This window comes from Capra hircus, chromosome 15, assembly GCF_001704415.2.
Source record: "Capra hircus breed San Clemente chromosome 15, ASM170441v1, whole genome shotgun sequence".
Lineage (NCBI taxonomy): Eukaryota > Metazoa > Chordata > Mammalia > Artiodactyla > Bovidae > Capra > Capra hircus.
The window spans coordinates 24,825,236-24,845,690 of NC_030822.1; the positions used below are offsets into that span (position 1 = coordinate 24,825,236).

Below are 20,455 nucleotides of genomic sequence, written 5' to 3' on the forward strand. Positions count from 1 at the left end.
TGCTTAAGAAAATACACTACCAGAACATGTTAAGAAAGAACATTGTTACTGTAGCTCTTTCAGATCAAGCCAAGTAGTTCTGTCCTGTTAGGAGAGTGGAGGGGAGTGGGGGAGTAGCAATGAAACAAGAGGAGAAAACGTACAGAAAAGTCAAGATCATGAGTCAGCTTTTCCCCACACCTAAAGTAGCAGTGTTACCTTTTTCTTGAATCTGGTCTTATATTGGGGCTTAGTTGAGGCATTAGAATAAACAACAAGGGTCTGTTTCATTGGAAGGTCCCACACAAGAGGATCCAAAATGAATATGATCTAGTCCTGTCCATACGGCCCCTAAATACAGTTGAAGGAGATGCACCAACTTAATAACCAGAGGCAAAGTAAAACGCACCCAATGAGAGAGCTTCGTCTAGGATAATCTGTGGAATCCAGGGAAGGGGATATCATAGAAGTTTCACATTGATGGTAACATCCAGCTGGTAGTGATGAATAAGGTTTTCACCTGGCAGAGAGTGGAGTGGGGTATTTCAGATGAAGGCAGTGCCATGAACAGAGGATCTGAGGTGTGAAAGCAGGGTGTTGCTAAAACATAGGATACAAGGAACATTCAGGAAGAAGGTGAGAAAGGAGAGGATCATACTGAAGGTCTAGCTGATTCAGTTGTAGTGGGGGGAAGCATTTGGGGAAATGCTCAGTTGTGCTTTTTAAGATTTAGATCTCCCAGTATTACAATGAAGTGGTTTGAGACAAGACTCTCGTGGAGGTTCATGGCAGTAATCCAGGAGGAAGAAAAGGAGGGTCTAGACTTGGGTGGCAAACCAGGGAAAGTAAGAATGGATGGATTGAGACCTTCCACGGGGTTCTCTATGGCTTTTGGAGACGAATGAGCTGCGGTGGGGGGAAGAGGGTGCAGACGGGGGGAGGAGGGGTGGTGATGTCTGGGACCGCCTACCGTTAGTGGCAGAAAATGGTACCACTTTTCACTTCACTCTTCTGTTCTCACTATAATGAGGGTTTTTTTTCCCCCCCTTTAGTGCTTCATAATCATCACAATAATAGTAAAAGATACAAATATCATCATTTATCTAGTTAAAAATTTTATGGAGCCAGCCAGTAGGTCCTCATGAAGTGAGTTACAGAGAAAACTGTTGGGTGTGCAGACCAAGAAAGAGCCTTTGCTAGTAGAGGGCCGTGGGTGACAAATACTTCCTCGAGATCAGCCATCTCTTGGTCCTCAGCTTCTGGTGTGCTTAGTCCCTCAGTTGTGTCTCTTTGCAACCCTTTGGACTGTAGCCTGCTGGGCTCCTCTGTCCATGAGATTTTCCAGGCAAGGTTACTGAAATGCGTTGCCATTTCCTCCTCCAGGGAATCTTCCCGACCCAGGGGTCTTCTGTTTCTCCTGCATTGCAGGCTGATTCTTTACTGCCTGAGGAAAAGCACAGTGGAGAGTGCTTTGTATCCTAAAGAGTCGGAGTGAGTTAGGGCTTGTTGCCTGCCACTCTTAGCCACCCAGGGATTCCATCTTACCCTACTATGCCGCTGCTCATCTCTGACTGTGGGGAAGATGCCCCGTTGGTCTGCTGGAAATTCCTCCATAATTGCAGTTCTGAGCTCCTGATGCCTCAGTCCCTGCTGTGAGCTCTGCTCTGCTGAGAGCTGTTGCTCCTCAACCAAGGCTATTAACTCGCCCAGGTCCACTGTGTTTCACCTTCTGGGAATTATTTCCCAACCTTTGGTGAAACACCAGAGGCATCGAATTGCTGAAAGACACAGATAAGCCTTGGAGCCAGCCCTGTAAGAACTGGAATGCTGGCCCCTCTGCTTACCCGCTGTGTGACTTCTGCCAAGTCACCTAACCGCTCAGGGACCCAGAGAAGTAGGGCCCCTGTCCGGAGAAGATTGAAAGACAAGAATGTAAACTACCTAACTCAGTGCCTGCAACTACTGTGGGGACATGACATAGTAGGCTTTTCCTTCCAGAGTTTGGGACTTTGTCCCTAACCCCATTCTTTATTCACTTTGGTCTCTCCTGGGTGTGAGTTTTTGGACATGAAGCATCCATAGTGTCTACTATAAGAAATACTAGGGGGAAAATAGAAGTACTGGCTCGTAAAATAAGCAAAATGTAAAGAGACTTGGGAGGGAACAGTTGCTGAAGCTGCAGAGGCTTTATTAAGCTGCTGTGTTTATTATTCATTAACCCAGCTGCTTGGTAAACATGGGTAGATGCATTCCCGAAGGCTCCACTTGATCTGTTTACTCTTGTAAGGAATCAAGTAATCAGAGTGGTGTGAGTAGCCTGCTCTTGGAGGTTAGGCTCCTTTAGTTTTCCCAGGGTTTATAAAGAGGCAGATCCTTGGGAAAGGGAAGCAAATATTTTGGCTAATGTGGTTCAGCACTCTTTTCTGTTGACAAGTAAAGGTAATCATACTTCGTAAAAACCCTCTTTTCAATACAATAGACTGAACTCCTCAAGGAAAGCCCATAGATAGGGGAACATTCAAAACCAATATTAGAGATAAAATTCTTTGACAGCCTTGGTCTGTTTACAGTGTTTGTTTTTTGGTGGACTCAGCTTTTTATAGCTGATCTTTCAGATAATAGTCACTTGCCCTCCTAGGGACAATGTAATCTGTTCTCCCTTCTAGTCCTTATGGTCCAGTTTCATCTTATAAACTGTGACCTTTTGAATACTGCCTTCCAGCCCTGAGGATTATCAGTTGAATGCAGTTCGTGAGTCTAGGGTATAGAAAGTCCCTCGAGAGGGCTTGTCCTAAGCCTGCACTAAGGTAGGCTCTGGGGTGCCATCTGTTTTCTGGGAGGAAATGCTGAGAATGCAGTTTCTGACTATTGGGTTGACACACTTGTGGGTGGCGACAGAATTGTGAAACGCAAGACCTGTTCTTGGAAGCTTTCGTATTTGGCCTATAAGACTAACGTGCTAGAAACAATGAGTAGAAGACAGCCTGTTTAATGACCACACAAGGCATGTTTATGGTAAGAACTGAAGTTTTTGAGGGAATTTACACAGGTGGTGAAAATATACAGCCTTGACGTACTCCTTTTCCTATTTGGAACCAGTCTGTTGTTCCATGTCCAGTTCTAATGGTTGCTTCCTGATCTGCATACAGGTTTCTCAAGAGGCAGGTCAGGTGGTCTGGTATTCCCATCTCCTTCAGAATTTTCCACAGTTTATTGTGATCCACAGAGTCAAAGGCTTTGGCATAGTCAATAAATCAGAAATAGATGTTTTTCTGGAACTCTGTTGCTTTTTCCATGATCCAGCAGATGTTGGCAATTTGATCTCTGGTTCCTCTGCCTTTTCTAAAACCAGCTTGAACATCTGGAAGTTCATGCTTCACATTCTGCTGAAGCCTGGCTTGGAGAATTTTGAGCATTAATTTACTACCGTGTTAGATGAGTGCAATTGTGCAGTAGTCTGAGCATTCTTTGGCACTGCCTTTCTTAGGGATTGGAATGAAAACTGACCTTTTCAAGTCCTGTGGCCACTGCTGAGTTTTCCAAAGTTGCTGGCATATTGAGTGAAGCACTTTCACAGCATCATCTTTCAGGATTTGAAATAGCTCAACTGGAATTCCATCACCTCCACTAGCGTTGTTCGTAGTGATGCTTTCTAAGGCCCACTTGACTTCACATTTCAGGATGTCTGGCTCTAGCTGAGTGATCACACCATCGTGATTATCTAGGTCGCGAAGCCCTTTTTTGTACGGTTCTTCTATGTATTCTTGCCACTTCTTTTTAATATCTTCTGCTTCTGTTAGGTCCAGACCATTTCTGTCCTTTATCGAGCCCATCTTTGCATGAAATGTTCCCTTGGTACCTCTAATTTTCTTGAAGAGAGGAAGAAGCACAAGCTGGAATCAAGATTGCCAGGAGAAATATCAATAACCTCAGATATGCAAATGATACCACCCTTATGGCAGAAAGTGAAGAGAAACTAAAAAGCCTCTTGATGAAAGTGAAACAGGAGAGTGAAAAAGTTGGCTTAAAGCTCAACATTCAGAAAACAAGATCATGGCATCTGGTCCCATCACTTCATGGCAAATAGATGGGGAAACAGTGTCAGACTTTATTTTTGGGGGCTCCAAAATCACTTCAGATGGTGATTGCAGCCATGAAATTAAAAGATGCTTACTCGTTGGAAGGAAAGTTAAGACCAACCTAGATAGCATATTCAAAAGCCGAGATATTACTTTGCCAACAAAGGTCCGTCTAGTCAAGGCTATGGTTTTTCCAGTGGTCATGTATGGATGTGAGAGTTGGACTATAAAGAAAGCTGAGCGCCGAAGAATTGATGCTTTTGAACTGTGGTGTTGGAGAAGACTCTTGAGAGTCCCTTGGACTGCAAGGAGGTCCAACTGATCCATTCTGAAGATCAGCCCTGGGATTTCTTTGGAAGGAATGATGCTAAAGCTGAAACTCCAGTACTTTGGCCACCTCATGTGAAGAGTTGACTCATTGGAAAAGACTGATGCTGGGAGGGACTGGAGGCAGGAGAAGAAGGGGACGACAGAGGATGAGATGGCTGGGTGGCATCACTGACTCGATGGACGTGAGTCTGAGTGAACTCCGGGAGTTGGTGCTGGACAGGGAGGCCTGGCATGCTGCAATTCATGGGGTCGCAAAGAGTCGGACGTGACTGAGTGACTGAGCTGAACTGACTGACACTGGTGGTGCTATTTGTAAAGAACCCACCTGCCAATGCAAGAGACACAAGACGCAGGAATTGATCTCTGGGTCAGGAAGATATCCTGAAGAAGGGAATGGCTATCACTCCAATATTCTCGCCTGGAGAATTCCGTGGACAGAAGAGCCTAAAGGGCTACAGTCCATGGGGTCGCAAAGAGACGGACTCAACTGAACAACTCAGCACCACTCACACTGGAGTCAGGAATTTAAGAAGTGAAGGTTAGGTCATGAGGTGAAGCATTTAAAGATATCAGTGGTGAAGCTGGCTAGTTCAGACCACATGCTGGGGAGGGATAGTTTTATTTTTTTAAACATTGATTTGGCTGCTTCAGGTCTTAGCTGTGGCATGTGGAATCTTAGTTTTCCAACCAGGGATCGAACCTATGTCCCCTGCATTGGAAGGCAGATTCTCAACCACTGGACCACGAGGGAAGTCTCCAGGAATAGTTTTAAATACAAGCATTGAAAAATCTTAACACCATCTTCGCCAGTCCCTTCTTTTCTTTTCCATATGGTGAAACCTGAGAGGTGAAAGGCCATGAGGCTGATGATCTGCAGTGAACTGTTGTGAGCCTGGATTGAGGAATACCCTTGACTGACATGCAGTTCAGAGCCTAGGTGCTAGGGTGCCTTGTGAGAAACTGTGCAGGATGAGACAGCTTCCTAGGGAGGATTTCGTTTAGGAGCATGAACCTTGTGTTAAAACTGTAGCACTGCCTGGGAACCTGGCATGATTGTCCTTGCAATTGAAGAAATAATTCCGCACACTCACTCTTTGGGTTTCTGAGTCCTCTTTCACTTTGCCACTGCCCCCAGCACCCACACATCTTCCATGCCAATTACTGTGTTAACACTAAGAAATGATCAAGTGTTATCCTTTCCAGGGCTATTTGTATTTTAACTGGGATGAAAACTTCCAAGAAAGAATATTGCATCTAAAAAAGAGTTTCACATCTCTGTGACTTCAAGTTTACAAAGGGTAAAGGAGCCATCTTTATGTCCTAGAATCAGGGTGTCTAAGAGCAGATTAAAAAGAGGGGAACCTGAAGTCTAAGAAGAGGATGTCTTCTCCCTGGGGCTGAGCAGGCACTCATTTGTTAATCAGTGAGTGAATTGCTGACCAAGGCTCGGCAGTTGGGGATGGGGGGGGGGGGGACACTGTGTTTACGGAAAGAAGAGAAAAGATAATAGAAATAGACCCATCAAGGAGAAAATAATATGACTTGATGACTGTGATCCCAAGATGTGAAGGGGAGAGAGCATTAAAAAAAAAAATCATACATGTAAAATCTCATTGCTTGGGAAAGTCCCCCTGAGGGAACCAGGAAATTGGAAAAGTCCTATGTTTAATCAACTGGGTACATAACTATCATTTTTAAGTCAATACAGCTGACCCTTGAACAGCATGAGTAAATCCACTGATAATTTGTAGTCACCCCCATCCTTTATCCAAGGTTCCTCGACATCCAAGGATTCTACCAACCATGGGCTGTGTGGTACAGTAGTATGTACTATTGGAAAAGAAATGCATGGATGGGGACCCATGCAGTTCAAACCTGCTGTTTTTCAAGGATCAACTGTACTTAAATCTGCCTCCAGTTCACCTGTTTATAAGTTACTTATATGAGTTGCTGTCCTGCTTTTTGCTTTTCCCTGAAGTTTTCTATCCAACTTTTCCTCCCATGTCTGAGTGTCTGGGAACATGGTGGAAAAAGTGGGGCTCAGTCTGAATTGTGGGGCTCATTCTGAATTGTGTGCACCTTTCTTACCAAAGGACCCAAGGAATTCTTAGCCTTTTGTTACTTCACTCTTAACTCACAGTTAAATTTGTCACTTTGAAATTTCCTTAGGAAAAAATTTATTTGTTTTTTTAGATATGCTTTTGTTTGGGAAGTTACGCTTAGAGTGACTTTCACTTTTTGCTTCTCTTTTGCATGGAATATACTGCCCTAGGTTATGGAGAAGCAACAGGATGCCTCCCGAAGGCATTCATTCCTCCTTGCTCTGATCGGTATAAAGCTCCTGTCTACTGTATACCAGGGCTCTGTGTTTGTGAGGCACTTGGAAAGCACTGCAAGCTGCAGAGAGTGACCATGAATAGCAAACTTAATTTGGTCTAATGTGTTTTGGCTTGCTTGACCTCACCAGAATAAAAATGTGCCTGTTTAAATTATTGTATTGGAGTTAAAAAAAAAAAATTCTAGAGTGGAAGAACCTTGGGATCGCTTTAGCAAAGGTTTAAGTCCATGTTTAATGTCAGTTAGGTTTGAAAGGTGTTTAATGTAGAGCTTCAGTAGCAGACTGGGTTATTGTGAGTTCTGAATTTTAAGAATCTGAGTTACTATTTTTCTCTTGCTACTTTTTTTTTTTCACTAGACGATTGGCTGGCAACGACCTTTCTTTTATCCACCCAAAGGCCTTGTCGGGGTTGAAAGAACTCAAAGTTCTGTAAGTAATGCAATTTTAGAGTTTCACAGCTGGCTGTGTATTTTCTTTCTCCGTAGTCAACATGCTTGGAGCTAGGTTAAGCACAGTTTCTTTAGGTTCAGGATTAAAAGATTTAAGGAGAAGCCAATGGGTAGTGTGGGAGGCTAGAGGGTGATTTAGGCAAACTTGGGTCTAGACAACAAAAGTTAACATCTAAATAATAGGTATTCTGACCTTCAGTGCATTACAGTTGAATGTTAGGCTTTATGTGTAGTGAAAGCACTGAATCAAAATCATATTTAGGCTTCACTGGCAAGCTTTGTTTCAGCTTCTCTCCACCCACCCCCATTGTTTCTATTCTTATTATGTTAATAGCTATAAGAATTTTGAATTTGCTGACCCTAAAGGCAAAAAGGCTTACAAGAGCTCCAAATGGTAAAAATCATTTTAAAGCTAAAGAGAATTGAGGTACCTATGATTTACATAGCCTCTGAGGGATCAGGAAGTAAATTCCTGGCAGGGAGCAGGAGCTTGGAGGTTGGCAGATTGGAGAGCAGGTGAACCGACCACCAGCCCTACTTTGCCGCTACCCCTCTGGGTAAGCATCTGTAAGTCATTCACTCTCTCTGGTTCAGTGAGTTAGGTGGGCCTTTTTCCATTCCATTCTGTGGTGGTGATTCTAATCGGGAAGTCATTTGATAAATGTGACCAGGAAGGGCATTAGGCAAAAATAGTAAAGACTTCATTTTCACTACTGATCTATACCTCCATTCTCCAGGTTGGCGATAATTAGATAATCAAAGCTTTATTTCTACCTCGGCCCTGTATTCACTGAGGACATGGCCACTGTTCATAAGAGTTCAGAATCTGCTGTCCTCTTGGCAGGATTGTCGTTACCTAGTGTTGGGGGTTTCTGGACTTTGCTTTATTCCAGATGCTTTTTTCTAGAATAATGCTTTAGTCCAGGCGTTAGGGATTCCAGTGGATTTGCTTGCCCTGTTGTTAAGTCACTCAGTCCTGTCCAGCTCTTTTGCAGCCCTGTGAACTGTAGCCCACCAGGCTCCTCCGTCCATGGGATTCTCCAGGCAAGAATACTAGAGTGGGTTGCCATTTCCTTCTCCAGGGGATCTCCCTGACCCAAACCCACTTCTCCTGCATTGCAGCTGGATTCTTTACCACTGAGCCTCCAGGAAAGTCCTTACCTCCCAGTTTTAATCTGTTATATGTCCCAGTTAACACTCATGGTACCTCAGTGATGAATATTAATTAGGGTGTCTTAATTTCTGAGAAAGAGTGACAAAGCAATCCCAGATGATCCAGCAGGTCTGTGTTAGGAGATGGCTTGGGAAATCAGCCTACTGTATTTCTGGCTTTAATGACAAATGCCTCTTACTCTTTGGCAATTTTCTTATCTTGGATGCATTCTACCTTGACTCCTCCCCCTTTCTTGCTATTGGAACGTTTTTTTTTTTTTAAGAAATGGTTTTAAATTCTTCTAACAAAAAATGGTCACAATTGTTTCTTATTCACTAACCCAAGTTTTCCTTCCAGAACCCTCCAGAACAACCAGTTGAAAACAGTACCCAGTGAAGCCATTCGAGGACTGAGCTCTTTGCAGTCTTTGTAAGTAAACTGTTTGGTTTTCTGCATCCTTGCATCATTAGGAGACCACTCAGGCTGCTAAATATGTACAGAACTGGAATCCTAGAGAAAGGAGAGATGAACCCTCTTATTTGGGATAAAAATGGAAATGACTGGTTGCTGTTACTGAAATGTCCTTTGAAATATCCTATCATCTCCAAGGCTGGGAGAAAGCTACAAGGTTGCATGTGGCAGGGGATTATACTCTCTTTGGAGTCAGAGTTGTGTGTGCACTGAAGTCCTAGAGTCTTGTGCCATGACACTCAAGAAACAGCCACAGAGGTTTCTCTTCTGGGTGCTAATGAGCATCAGAGCACAGTGATTATAGATCTTTATCTGTGGATATTGAACATGTGTAAGGGATGGCAGTTTAATTGCCTGTGCTGTCTTCTTGTTGTTTTTTTTTTTTTTTTCCGAGGCAAAGTTGGCTTGATGTGGAATATTCAAGATTTCAGCTCTTCACCAACAAGGTCCTGTTGTATAGCATAGGGAATTATATTCAATGTGCTATAATAAACTGTGCATACTGAAGTTGCTTCAGTAGTGTCCAGCTCTTTGCAACCCTATGGACCATAGTCCACCAGGCTCCTCTATCCATGGAATTTTCCAGGCAAGAAAATACTGGAGTGGGTTGCCATTTCCTCCTCCAGGGGATCTTCCTGACCCAGGGACTAGATTTTAGAAAAGATTGAGAAGCATTGAACTGAACTAACCCGCGTCTCTTACACTTCCTGCACTGGCTGATGGGTTCTTTACCACTAGCACCACCTGTGAAGCCCAGTGGAAAAATATATGAAATGTATATAAATACGGAATATACGTATGTATAACTGAATCACCTTTTTGTATACCAGAAAGTAGCACAACATTGTAAATCAGTCATACTTCAATTAAAAAAAAGATTTCAGCTCTTGGTTTTAACCATTTAAATCCCATGGACAGAGGAGCCTGGTGGGCTGCAGTCTAGGGGTCGCGAAAAGTCCGACACAACTGAGCGACTTCACTTTCACTTTTCATTTTCATGTACTGGAGAAGGAAATGGCAACCCACCCCAGTGTTCTTGCCTGGAGAATCCCAGGGACAGGGGAGCCTGGTGGGCTGCCATCTATGGGGTCGCACAGAGTCGGACACGACTGAAGCAACTTAGCAGCAGCAGCAGCAGCCGCCACTATTTTCAAAAGCTTTTTCATGTAGCACTTAACTCTGTTCTAGTTTGCATTCTTCCACATATAAATGTATGTGTGTGTGTGTGTGAACCTGGAGAACGGGTGTCATTGCCTCTGTGGTTTGGGTATGCACACCCCATTTCTCCCTAGAGTGGGGGATCAGGTAAGCAGCAGTAGTATCGCTGGAACTGTGCAAACCCACAGACGAGTCTGAAGAAACAACCATCTTTATGTTAAATAGACAAATATTTATTCATAACTAGAATGCATGTCGTGGACTAGCGTCCAGTCTCCCCATCCCTGACTTAAAAGATCTAGTTTCTCTGTCTTCAGGGACTAGATTTTAAGAAGAGATTAAGAAGCATTGAACTGAAGCATGTGGTTATTGTAATCTTTTCCCAAGATTAAGAGAAGCCTTTCACGTATTTATCTGTCAGAATATTTATGTTGCTCTCAAAAGGAATTCAGATAAGTTCAGATTAATTAGAATTCTGGAACAGGCCTGTCTGGTTTTGAATCCCCATTCTTGCCACTTGTTAGCTGTGTGATGTTGGGCAGGTTATTTAAAATTCTCTGTGAGTCGTTTGCTTATTACCTACCATGTACTTTCATTCGTGAAAAGCACTTCAACAATATATGACCTGTAGTAAGTTGCTCAATAAACATTTGTAGAATCTGTTAATAGTAATAATGGTGATGACTATTTCATCTGTTCTTTTGATTGCTAGATTACCCAACTTGCCTACCTAGGTGAAGGAATTGTCTGAAAGTAATGAAAAAGTATTCTTTATAACAGGCAATTTCATTGTTTCTTATGCTACTACAGTAATGAACACAAATTTACATGGCTTCTGTTCATGTCCTAAAACTAAATACAGCGGGACTAAGGCCTAGTTTCTTGAAGTGTGGCCCTTGGACCACCCACAGCAAAATCACTAGGGGGATATAGCTAGAATACAGATTCTTAGGCCCTATCCCAGGAGTCACGATATTGTGTCTCTAAAGGTAGAGTCCCAGAAGCTGTATTTTAAAAAATTTACTCCTATCATCCTTGTGTTTACAGAAGTTCTGAGAATCACTAAAGGAAAAACTGAAGTAGAGACCATACTTAGGTGTTCTGGGCTATATAATTAGGTTGTCACCACATCACGTATCTGTATACTAATCTATCCCATCGGTTTTTAAATTGCCCTTTGAAAGAACTGCAAATTTAAGCATTGTAGAAATGCAAGTGAGCTAGGGAAGACTTAGGTAAAAATGATTGACCGTCTCGTCCCCTCCACTGGCTAATATAAAATAATTTTTAACTGAACCAAAAGCATATCACTGGAAATTGTAAATTATAGATTACCTTTGACTTTAGTATTTTGATAGTTAATGGGCAGTGAATGTGAAAATGAAAAAATATACTAATAAAGCATAGAATATGCTATAAAGGCCAAACTTTAAAATATATCTAATATCATAAAAAGGTATCTGGGGTACTGACCATTTAAATTCTGGTTTCAATATAAATTTATTTAAGGTAGAAATTTGTTAAGTAGCTCATTTCACCCAAATGCCAAGTTATGGAATATAAGAATTTGTCGTAACTAATTGAATAGGATTCTGAATAGATTCTTTTGGTGAACAGATTGGAGTGAGTTCCTTTAAAGAACGTGGTTTCACTGTCTCCACACCATTTCTAACCTCAGACGGAAGTACACAGAGAGAGCCATCTCACCTCCCTTGGATCTGAATTCACTAGACATTTTAAATAATTCTCATTTTCTTTTGCTTCTTCAGAATTTGTTTTCCTTCAGAACCTTCATACAGAATTGTTCTTATTTCCCAAGACTTAATGATCAAAATATTCAATCCTTTTGTCTAGCTGGAAGGCTGAAAAAGGAAAGGCTAAAATCTTTGAATGTTAGAAAAATTACCAAGAAAATACACAAGTAGATTTTTTTTTTTTGATTTGTCGTCCTTCAGTGCATTAAAATACACATGGCATTTATGGCAATTTAGATGGTTTAAAGTATTTTTCACAGAGATTGTAGGTTTTTCCCTCTAAAGTAGTGTTTTAAATCAAGGATACTGTGCTCATCACCACTAAGTGTGTTGCATAAATTATGTCCAAAATTGGGATGGGAGGTTGGGGTACAGAGAGGAGTTAAACTATATTTTTTTAATAAAGGCACTGGGGCTTTTTTTTTTTAATGCATATCAGAAATACAAGGAGCTATATGTCAGGGCTGTTTTATTTAAGAAGGAAACGTTCATGAGTTTGTTAGCATAGTGGGTGTAGTGGTCAAGTTAGATACAATTGAAATTCTGTCCTGGTGTAAAACAGTCTTATCAGTACTTGAGTCAGTTTGAAAATCTGATCTTCAGACCTGAATTACATGAAAGATTTCCTTATGGTTTTGAAATAGTGCTTAGAAGGAGCAAAGTTCATTAGGGCTTGAAATTGACCAGAAGTGGTTTGATTCAAGTGGGTGATGATGGCCGTAAAAGCTGAAAGCAAACTGTAGATATTAATGAAAAGCTCACCTAACAACCCTCCATGAAGCCATGAAAATGGCTAAAGCATTGCCTGAGTCGGATATTAAAATGACAAGTCAGAATTTGTTCCACTAGAATTTTAAAAAATTTCTCATGTATATTGACTATTAGAGGATTTCAATGACTAAATTTCCTAGGTTTTCTACCATAACAAAATTTCTTAAATATTTTAAACTGGTAACAGAATATAATACTTTAATGTTTATATTATGGGTAGATGAGGAGTAGAAAGAAAAGGGGGGAGCTTTTGATTATACTGAACAAGTGTTTATGGTAGCATAGACATTCATCAGAAAATACACATAGAATTGTTACTGTCATTTCATTTAAGGCAAAAGAAAAAAAACTATGTGAGTCTCAGTAAAATATAAAACAGGCTTTTGAGAATAGGGAATAGAAGCACATTTTGAAGACAAAAATAGTAAGGGAATTCAGTCAATACATTTTTAACTGTTTAACAATTGAAGTGCACTTAAATAAAGTAATAGTTGTCTCTTGCCAAATGGAGTTGAAATGGTAAAATAACTTAAGCCACATAGTCTCTTCACTTTGTGAGATATCTAGTGCTCTTTACTGCCATTGTTGAAAGAATTAGTTTTTGTTTCTTTTTTTGGTCTATTAATTATGATGAATTTTAATAGCATAGATCATTTGTGCAAATGCACACTTTTCTAAGACCATTTCTCTGAGAAACGTTGATCTTGGTGTAAGTGCAAACTCATTATATTTATGGGTGTGCCACCAACACCCATATGAATTGAGGCATAAGGATTAACCATTTGAGTCACCCCAAATCCTTTTTCTCATTACCTTTTTATGTAAGATTTCCATTTTCCCAAAGTTCTTCCTTTTGACTTCTTATGGCTGACTTTATAATTTGCGGAAATTTTTAACAGAGGAAATCTTGTCTGTGCATTTATTGTTTATAGTTATTTTGCATAGAAGGTAGTTTCATTGCTGTTCTTAGGTCAAAACTCACCTAGTTCTCTTGCTCAGTGAAGACCACCCCTTTTCTTTGGTGAGGTGGGGCGCAGAATTCGGCAGGAGCCCAAGTGGTGTGTATAACACTGGACTTTTGTTTAAAAGGTCTGGACAACTTTTCTTATAGTATTTGGCCACATCTTTTTTCCTTTCAGTTTTATTGAGATATAATTGACATACGGCAGTTTTGTATTGCTGTATAATTTTAAGGTGTACAGCCTATTGATTTGACTTAATATACATCTTATGGAAAACTCTGAGTCAATTTTTTGGTCAACCCAATAATACCACAGTAAGTTTAGTGAAAATCCATCATCTCATATAGATACTTAATATAGAAAAAACGTTTTTTCTTTGTGATGAGAACTCTTATGAAATACAGGGTTAATTTTCTTAACACAGAGAGGACTTAATGCCAATGGAGTGTTGTAAGTGTGGGGAGCATTGCTCATTATTTTCGTGAATGTTAATGAATATTATCTCATTATTACAAAATAAACAGTTTACACTTTTAAACTATTATGATGCTGAGAAACTGGGGAGGGATCTCAATCTGTGCTTAAAATATAATCCAAACTCCTCACCTGGCCTCCAGGGGTCTGCGTCATCTGGTCCCCATTTGCATCCCATCTGGGTCTCCCTGGTCCCTCCACTCTCTTCCTGCTGTGTTCTCGTCACTAGAACCTTCTGCGAGTTGCTAGGACCACACCAGCTTGTTTCTGCTACCGAGTCTCTGCCCTCGCTGTTTGCATTGCCTCGAACACTCCTTGCCCACCTTCCTTGGCCCCTTGCTCTGGATCTGTTTATGGTACCTTCTTAGAGATGCTTTTCCTATTCAACACGCTTTCAGAAGCTAGCCTCCCCTGCAGCCCCTGCTAATCCTTATCTCAGTACCCTGTTTATTTACTTCATAACACTTTGTAAGCACTTTGCAATCATTTTTCAGTGTGTTAATTACAGTGTGGGTCCCTCTTCCTCATGCATGTGGTGTGCACCATTTTTAGTTTTTTGTGCCTAACAAGATGCTCAGTTTACATGTGTTGAATGAATTGCAGACAAATTAGCTACAAGGAGAATTTAATTGCATGATTTAGTGACATTATATGGTTAATTGTATGGTTGTATTTCAGTTCCACCTTATTTATAGAAAATGTACAGATGTCCGAATGTGAAATAAATGTCCTTAACTCCCCTCCACCCAAAATATATATCTCTCTCCCTAAATAGAAGTACCTTGAGTCTATGAAGTGTGTGTGTGTGTGTGTGTGTGTTACTGTGTGTGTTTGAACACACTGCTCTCTACTCAGTAAAGCGGATCTGCTAAGCAACTCTGTAGCCAGTACATTACCAGTCTGTTACATAAAGGATGCCTGTCTTTTCTCAAGGGTAGGTTCTAGAAACTCCAAGGAATAAACAAGCCTAAAACTCTTTGTTTCTAAGTGGATTCTTAAGGCAGCTGCTCAGTTTCTGGAGCTCTCCCCTTTTTAGTGCTCTTCCAGTTATCCTGACTACCAAAAAGGAGGCTTCCATCAGATCCTCACCAGGACCAAGGGTCTTTGACCTCGACTAGTCTGCCCCTTTGGGAAGGAGACTGCATTTGGATCTGGGGCGCTTAGTTGGGAGCAGGGGCTCAGCACTTGCATGGAGAGGAAGGGACAATTATGGCAGGATCCGAAGCTAGAGCAGCTTAGAGAAACTGGAGGCATGGAAACCACTCTAAAGTCAGAACTTCCTGAACTTGAAAGCTGCCAAAGCTGATTTCTTCAGAAACAGGCTGCCATTTTGACCTTGTACCCATTTTGTGTGTGTGTGTGTGTGTGTGTGTGTGTGTGTGTTCACTAATTTTCACCAAGAGGGCTAAGACATGGATTTAAGTAGTGAAGATATATCAACAAGGGATTTGTGAAGAAAATTGAGATTTGCCCAGGGCATGCAGTTCCTCAACATATTAATTACTAGCTTATCTTTGTGTTTAAAAGCAATTATTCCAACAATTATGCCTGATTGTGTCAACACTAACATTTAGGACTAGTTTTCTCGGATTTTCAGATGGGGATTTAACTTTTAAAAATGAGCAATCCTATTAGTAAAGTGTCCTTAGTTCCAAAACTTTGGGAAAAATCGAAGTAACTCAAAAGCCACAAACACGTTGATCAGAGGAACTGTTTAATTTTTTCTATGGATAGTAGGCCCTTTTCTTAATATCTGTTTTGACAAACTAATTTTTCAAATGTACTTATACCTAAGAGAAGAGGAGAGGGTTGCTTTGGTGATATGTGACACATATTTTTAACTTGCCTGGTGGTAATAAGGATTGTTGAGAATCTAATGAAATGGTTTGTTGATGTAGAAAAAAATTTTTTTAATTATGTTCTTACTTTTTCCCCTTTGGTACCAAGTCAGAATAGCAATTAAATTTAATATCAAATATTATATTTGTAAGTAAAGTAGTTTATTTGCTCAGCTTAGTTTCTTCTTGTTGTTTTTCTGTATTTTTGATAAGTGCATTCTGTGACATAAAATTCAAGCTTGAGATTTATGGTTCCTTTCTTTTTCTTTTTTGAGAATTACAATTTAAGTTTTATTTGGGGCAAAATGAGGACTGCAGCCCAGAAGACAGCACCTCACATATATATATATATAATGTATGTTTTATATATATATATATAAACATGTCATTCTTCCATACAATTATGCTTAGCCAAAAATTCAGATTTTTACACATCTCTTTGTTGGGAAGGAGGGAAAACAACTGACTTTCACATGCTGGTCTTAGAAACATTAGATTTGGGAAGAACTTCTAGTAAAATGAAAGAAATCAAAGACGTTGTGGCTATGGTCATTTTTATAACTTATTTTTTTGGAACTCTGAGTAGCTGTGTGACTTGGCTTGACTCATTCCACTAGAATTGTTGCTGAAGGCGATTGTTGTTTTTGTCAGGCGTTTAGATGCCAACCATATCACCTCAGTGCCTGAGGACAGCTTTGAGGGACTCACTCAGTTACGGCATCTGTGGCTGGATGACAACAGCTTGACGGAGGTGCCAGTGCATCCGCTCAGCAATCTGCCCACCCTGCAGGCGCTGACCTTGGCACTCAACAAGATCTCCAGCATCCCTGACTTTGCCTTTACCAACCTGTCCAGCCTGGTGGTTCTGTAAGTATCCATCCCTTTTAACACCATATATTTGTGTTAATTTGGGGGCAGAAGCAAAGTTCTGGTGGAAAATTGTTTTGAAAGAGCCTCACTGAACTGTGTTCTTGGAGAGCTGGTGTTTGGAGGAGCTGCCTATTTTTTACAAAATTACATGTGCTGACTTTTAAAAATACAGATCACGATAATTTAAAAATGAATGGCTGATGATAACAGTTGAATCTCTCGAAGTTAAATGGCCATTTGTAGTCAGGAGAAGAAAGTGGGTCATGCAGCAAACCCTTGTGTGGCTTTTTGTGTCCCAGCAGTGCATTCAGTGATAAAAGAAGCAGAATTCTTTTGGAGACGTGCATAGAAAACAAGTTTCAGTGATATTTCATGTTTCTTTACCAACTTGTCTATTCAAGGAATATGTGATTCTCTGTTGTTTTTAATCTTCGAAAGCTTGAACATAATTAAGTGGCATTTTTTGTAAAATCTGTTACCAGTTCTCCCTTATGAAGCTGACATTTCCCCCACGTCCTCATGGGAGAATTCATCAAAGTTTTGCTTCATATAATTAAAAGTGTATCAAAACTTTAGTTTGGATATGGGTAACTTCTCAAGAATCTTCCATGTGTGTAACCCTTCTCCACTAGAGTGATGTTTCTTTTCCATTGGCCTCCTGTGTTCAGTGAATCTGAGTTTGTACCCTGTTTATCAAGAGATACCTACTCAATGTTATTTGTTTTCTATTAGTCAAGTGTGGCAGTGTTTAGCTGCACCATTCCTTTAAGCGCTACCAATTTAGACATCTAAACATGATTAATAGTTGCTACTAGGTCACACGAAAGTCATTTTGATGCTTTTTTCCATAGGCATCTTCATAACAATAAAATTAAAAGCCTGGGTCAACACTGTTTTGATGGACTTGATAACCTGGAGACCTTGTAAGTTTACTTCTATTTTGGATAATCACAGTTGGGATGTTGATGGTGCAATTGGGCATTTCACTGCAGGAAAAAGTAATGGTCTTGAGTTCAGCTCATTATTAATTTGCTATAATAATTAATTTGTTTTAATGTATGACTAAAGTCTTGCCTTCAGCTAACACAGTCATGAAAGCTAATCTAGGTTTCTGGTTAAAAACTTACACAAGAATGAGCTTGATATTTCTTTCAAAAGGACATGGTAAAAATAGCTGAGCCTGCCAAGCTATATACCTTTTCAGAAATTTTGGTTCTATTATAATATATGATAGACAGTTTCAGAACTTGGAACCTTATAAAATTGATTCTGGAAAAGCTGGTTTGTTTCTTTGTTTTCTCCATGATCTCAGCTGTCTTGCTAATTGTTAACAGTGGGCTTGAATACTGTCTTGACTTTTATCTGGTAAATGCAGTGACGGTTTCCATTTTGCTTAGGATACTTTTGTTGTTGTTTCTGTTGTCAGAGCGTTTGGGAATTCTGGCTGTTTCAACTGCAAAAGACATGATGCAGCTGTGTGTAAACAAGACTAGGACCTTTATATTTGTTGTTTTGATTTTACTAGTGGCCTTTGTTAGGAGATTTTTAGTATTTCCCATTGTGGTATAGTGGATGATTCAGAGAATGTTCCAGTTAGATGGGTAAGTAAATAACACCTGATTGAAATGTTTAGGGTTTGTAATATCAGTATTTTGTTTAATTGACTTTTTGGTTAACTGTCCAGTCAATGAGAAGACTTAAAATCTTTTAGTACTTTATTTATTCACTTTCCTGTTTAAACCACTAAAGCATAAAAACATCAATGGATATTTGAAAGTGGAAGCTCTTGAAGAACTGACCAACCTAGTTCTTCTTTCCTAAGTATGTAAATGCCAGTGGAAAAGAAGACTGGGCCAGCCTTTTAATCCTAAACTGTGTATATTATTCCAAATTCTATTAAAATTAAATGTTTTCTTTCCAGTTGATTTTTTAACTTACCACTCTTTTCTGTGTAGTAAAGGAGAATAAAATAGGTCTCCAAGGAGCCGGGTGTTTGTTTACTCTCATTCTGAAATCAGTTGCTGATCATATGTGAACATTCTCTCTAGGTTAAACGAAACGAAAGTTTAAATACACTCAGAATTAAGATTTTTTAAAAGTACAGATCACTATGGCTTTTCTCTCTCCTAATTAATGCAACTTTTCAACAATTTTTAACTTACTTGAGGACTATAGTTGTATGAACCCATCTTAGTCCTTATCCTTATCCTGCTGATAGTAGGGCTGAGGTCAGCTACCCTGATACCAGAATTTCACTCTAAACCTCAAATAGAAACCTCAGTTTCAGGCTATTGTCATGTATAAATGGATAGTCAATACATTCTATTTTATGGAAAACTGCCATTCAGGTGATTTGTTTATTTAATGCACCAGTAATATGTGATTCTGAGAATTCTTTGAACTTTTAAAGTTGTTGACTTAAAGCATCATTATCCTTCAATTAAAAATAAGTTTAAAAAATAAAAAAGACACTAAAATCCTAATATTTTTATGGTAAATTAAGTGAAATAAAGTTGTAAAAAATGTTTAAAAATGGAGAATTGATTCTTTTTTGTATTCAATATTTTAAGAAAAAGTGTTAATTTAATTAAATGAAATGACAGTTGTTGGCAAAGAAAGATTATCATCCAAAGGATGTGATTACACATATATATTTTTATATTTATACCAAATTGCCTTATAAATTGTGACCCCTCTTGAGTGTTCTTACATGTTTTCCTAATTTTTTCTAGGGACTTGAACTATAATAATTTGGGGGAATTTCCTCAGGCTATTAAAGCTCTCCCGAGCCTAAAAGAACTGTAAGTATTGCTTTCCTCTCTCTATGCCTTAATATCCCTAGAACTCACAATTTAATGTTACACCAGTGAGATTTTAGAACATCGTTGTTCCATTGCATGTTCCATAATACACACACACACACACACACACACATGATGATACAGACTGGATTATGTCAGCTAACCTGGACAGTTTTGAGCATAGATTACTGTGTAAGTACGGATTCTAGTGAAACAAGCCATAATGTATAGTGTCTGCTTTGTAGGAGCTGTGGTCTTAGTCCCATTGGGGAGGCTGACTATGTAAAACAGACAAAGAGTAGTCTCTGGGTGGAAATCAGTGCTGACTGAATAGGATCAATAAATCACTCCAGAAAAAGACCTCACTGAGGCTTGGGGGCATTGGAAGAGACATCACCAAAGAGAAGGAATTTGACTGGACTGGAAAGAATGGAAATGTTTAGATAAATGAGAGATGAGGGGGCATTTTAGATGTTGGATTTGTCAAGGTCAGAGATAAGAATGCTCATGGTATAATTGAGATTGTGTGTCATGAGTTGATGGCTAATATTCTGAGATGTGTTGCTTAAAAACTCAGTGGAGGCAATGATGAGAGGGATTTTGAGGTTAGAGTACCTATGATTCTTGCAGTCTAAAGTCCTTTGAGGATGAAGCAAGCTAAAAGTATATAAAGGACCTGCCAACTAATAGGTTAAGCAGTGGGTTTAGAGAGAACTAGGTATGGTCCTGAAAAAGATAAGCTGGAATTAAAAATTTGGTTTCATCACATCGTTGAAATTTTTATGTAGTTGTTATCAGTTATATTTTATATACTACTGAATAGTAGTAGATATTTGGTTTTTACTTATTTTACAAGAGGATAAGCATTTCAAAATATTTTTCTTCTATCTTTGTAGGTTATTTCATAGTAATTCTATTTCTGTTATCCCTGATGGAGCGTTTGATGGTAATCCACTCTTAAAAACTATGTAAGTAGTTTGAAATTTTCTTTTAGTATGTAATCATGTAAAGCAGTGTCTGTACGAGGC

The 20,455-nt window shown here is 39.7% G+C and overlaps 1 protein-coding gene across 1 annotated transcript in view; it reads left to right on the forward strand.

The window, feature by feature from the left end:
- The window catches only part of LGR4 (leucine rich repeat containing G protein-coupled receptor 4), a 104,960-nt gene that overhangs the window by 69,406 nt on the left and 15,099 nt on the right, over positions 1-20,455 (forward strand). Inside the window, exons 3-8 of the mRNA XM_018059305.1 lie at positions 7,084-7,155; positions 8,686-8,757; positions 16,408-16,623; positions 17,478-17,549; positions 19,359-19,427; positions 20,324-20,395. Of these exons, the coding sequence (XP_017914794.1) occupies positions 7,084-7,155; positions 8,686-8,757; positions 16,408-16,623; positions 17,478-17,549; positions 19,359-19,427; positions 20,324-20,395 (573 nt within the window). The remainder of the gene's footprint in view (positions 1-7,083; positions 7,156-8,685; positions 8,758-16,407; positions 16,624-17,477; positions 17,550-19,358; positions 19,428-20,323; positions 20,396-20,455) is intronic.